The 2,843-nt window shown below is 51.5% G+C and overlaps 1 protein-coding gene across 7 annotated transcripts in view; it reads right to left on the reverse strand.

Moving 5' to 3' along the window:
* The window catches only part of Tenm2 (teneurin transmembrane protein 2), a 1,236,531-nt gene that overhangs the window by 16,993 nt on the left and 1,216,695 nt on the right, over positions 1-2,843 (reverse strand). For all 7 annotated transcript variants that reach the window (XM_029545825.1, XM_029545821.1, XM_029545820.1 and 4 more), the window contains one exon: positions 870-2,484. In XM_029545825.1, coding sequence (XP_029401685.1) covers positions 870-2,484 — 1,615 coding nt within the window. The remainder of the gene's footprint in view (positions 1-869; positions 2,485-2,843) is intronic.

Raw genomic sequence — 2,843 nt, forward strand, 5'->3', positions numbered from 1 at the left:
TCTCTCTCTCTCTCTCTCTCTCTCTCTCTCTCTCTCTCTCTCTCTCACACACACACACACACTGTATACACTTGCTTGAGAGAAAAGTGTTTGGTGTCCCCAGCATTGTATCCTCAGACTCTCCCGGGTGTAACGATATGGAAGCTTTCTGAATGCGTAATTGAGCAGCTAACCCTCATCCTGTATTTACCTCCGTAGCACCCACCATTCCATACACTCCTGTGCAATGACGTCCTTCTATTTGTCCTGTTGCTAAATCTCTGTGTACACATCTCACCAGGGAAACCTCTGGAGGTCCAGAACAGGGGCTTAGGCACCAGGTACCTACCAGCTCATTGCTTTCCTATTAATGATAACATTAATGCCACAGGGAGAAGTCAGGCCAGGTCTTTACCTAGAATGAAGGTCATTTACTGCACGCTATCCTCCATGAGAGAGACTGGGCTGCTAATCCTAGGCCTTTTGGTTTATTAACGGAGAGAATCTGAGCTACACACTTCTGCTATAGGCTTCTCTGTTAGCCGACTCCTGTCGGGGTAGGAAGTCATTTCAGTGGACCAGATGTGAAGTGGTCAGGAAATGTCTCAGAATACCTGCTTCACTGTTCCTCCACCTTTCTGGACACAATCCTCCCCTGTCCTGGGTTTCCAGCCCTAGAGTTCTACTGTAAAGCGAGAGACCCTTTCCCAGATACCCCGCAGGCTCCCGGAACGGCCACCGTACCGGAAGTTACCGCCCTATCCGGTCAGCAGAGTGTAAAGCGAGAGACCCTTTCCCAGATACCCCGCAGGCTCCCAGAACGGCCACCGTACCGGAAGTTACCGCCCTATCCGGTCAGCCGCCCTATCCGGTCAGCCGCCGAGTCTCACCTGTTACATAGTTCTTCAAGTCCAGCTCATTGCTGAGGGGGTTGTTGTTCTTGAACATGTACAGGTTGAAGGGGGCTGGCTCCTTGCCCACGTTCCTCCACATGGTGTAGTCGGGGGACGTCCACCGTCCCGCCAGCACGTCATAATCACGCTGAGTAAAGTGGACGAGCTTGGTGAGGGGGTCATAGAGGCCTCCGTGGAAGCCAATGACCATCTGGAAGTCTGGATTGGAGTCATAGTAGATCTCCCCATAGGCTGTGTACTGCAGTTGCTTGATCATGAGGCCGTTGATACTGAACACAGCCAGCGGGGTCCCCGTGTTGTCTGAAGCGACATAGAACTCTTCACCACTACTGCTCTCCATGGCAAAGAGGTGACCCTGGAGGTCATAGTAGAGCGAGGTGATCTCAGAGTTGGAGTGGTTGTAAACGTGGGTGATACGTGTAGGGTTGTGGAGGTCGGAGTAGAAGTACTGTAGGTGGTGGCCCAGGTTGGTCTTGTAGGAAGCTCGGCGGCCCACGCCATCATAGCGGTACTGCACGCTCCATCCGCTGGCCTTGTTGTACGCTCGCGTTAGAAGGCCCTTGGAGTTGTATTCAAAGATGTCTGACCCTCTCTGGCACAAATAGCCATCATCATCGATTTTGTACTGCACGTCCCCTAGCCTGGTTATCCGGTCACGGAGGTCATAGCGTAAGGGCATGAGGCGAGCGCTGTTTCCTGGGTTTAGCAGGTGCAGGTTCCCATTAAGGTCATAGCTATAGCGCCAGGTAGGCCGATCGTTGACGGCCACACTCTGGAGCTGGCCATCCCCGTCATAGTCATAGGTGTACTTTGTGGTGTTGGCATAGGGCCCCAGTTTCAGTTCCCTCTTGATGACCCTGCCCATACTGTCATATTGCACAGTCATCCAGTACATGAGGGACCGGAACATCTCATATTGCACTTCCTTGATGCGCCCATGGGTGTCAAAGTGCTTGCTAAGCGTCATGACGGCAGTGGTGATGATCTGGTTGATGTCGTAGTAGATGACCCCAAACTTGCCAAAGTGTTCCACCTTGCCGGAAATCTCGTCATAGCGGTAGAGGTCAACAGGAAGGGGGGTCTCACTAATGACGGGTTTGATGCTGGCAATGCGGAAGCTGTTGTCATGGTAGGTGTAATCAAACCTCGCGTTGATCATTCCTTCCTCAGAGAACCTGTAAATCTGCTTGTCCACAAGGGGCCCAACCTTTCGGTACCTAATGGTACAGGAGAAGCCCCCACTTTGGAGATTGACCATCTTCAGGACACCGGTGGTCTCGTCATACCCAAAGGTGACAGCCGTGCTGTCATAGACTATCTCCGATAACTTGGAGAGTTTTCCATACTTGTAGAACACCTGGCGCCCAGTGCCCAAGAAAGACGTCTTTAGGATGCGGCCATCATCGCTGTAGTCAAAGATGACCGACGCATTGCTTTCAGGTGGGTTGTAAATGTTTCGGATGTAGCCAATGGAGGTGTGCGTGGACATGCTGTGCCGGGCGACACTGGGCATAGTGACTGCGTGGAGGCGATCAGAGGAGTCGTACTCAAATATGTACTGACGTTGGCTCTGTAGCAGGAGGACCATGGACTGGGAAGGAAACAGGGACGGATGAGTGGGCTCTTTGTCACCAAGCACTCAAATGACAGAGTCAACCCCACTTCAAAAGCCACGGAGAGCAGAGAGCTTCCCCCCTTTGCTTTTCTTAAACATTCCCTTCCTGGGCTGGTGAGATGGCTGAGTGGGTAAGAGTACTACTGACTGCTCTTCCGAAGGTCATGAGTTCAAATCCCAGCAACCACATGGCACTCACAACTATCTGTAACGAGATCTGACGCCCTTTTCTGGAGTGTCTGAAGTCAGCTACAGTGTATTTATATATAATAAATAAATAAATATAAAAAATTCCCTTCCTTTCCTTTTCCTCCCCTTCCTTCCTTCCTTCCTTC

The sequence above is a fragment of the Mus pahari genome, chromosome 14 (assembly GCF_900095145.1).
Source record: "Mus pahari chromosome 14, PAHARI_EIJ_v1.1, whole genome shotgun sequence".
Taxonomy (NCBI): Eukaryota; Metazoa; Chordata; class Mammalia; order Rodentia; family Muridae; genus Mus; species Mus pahari.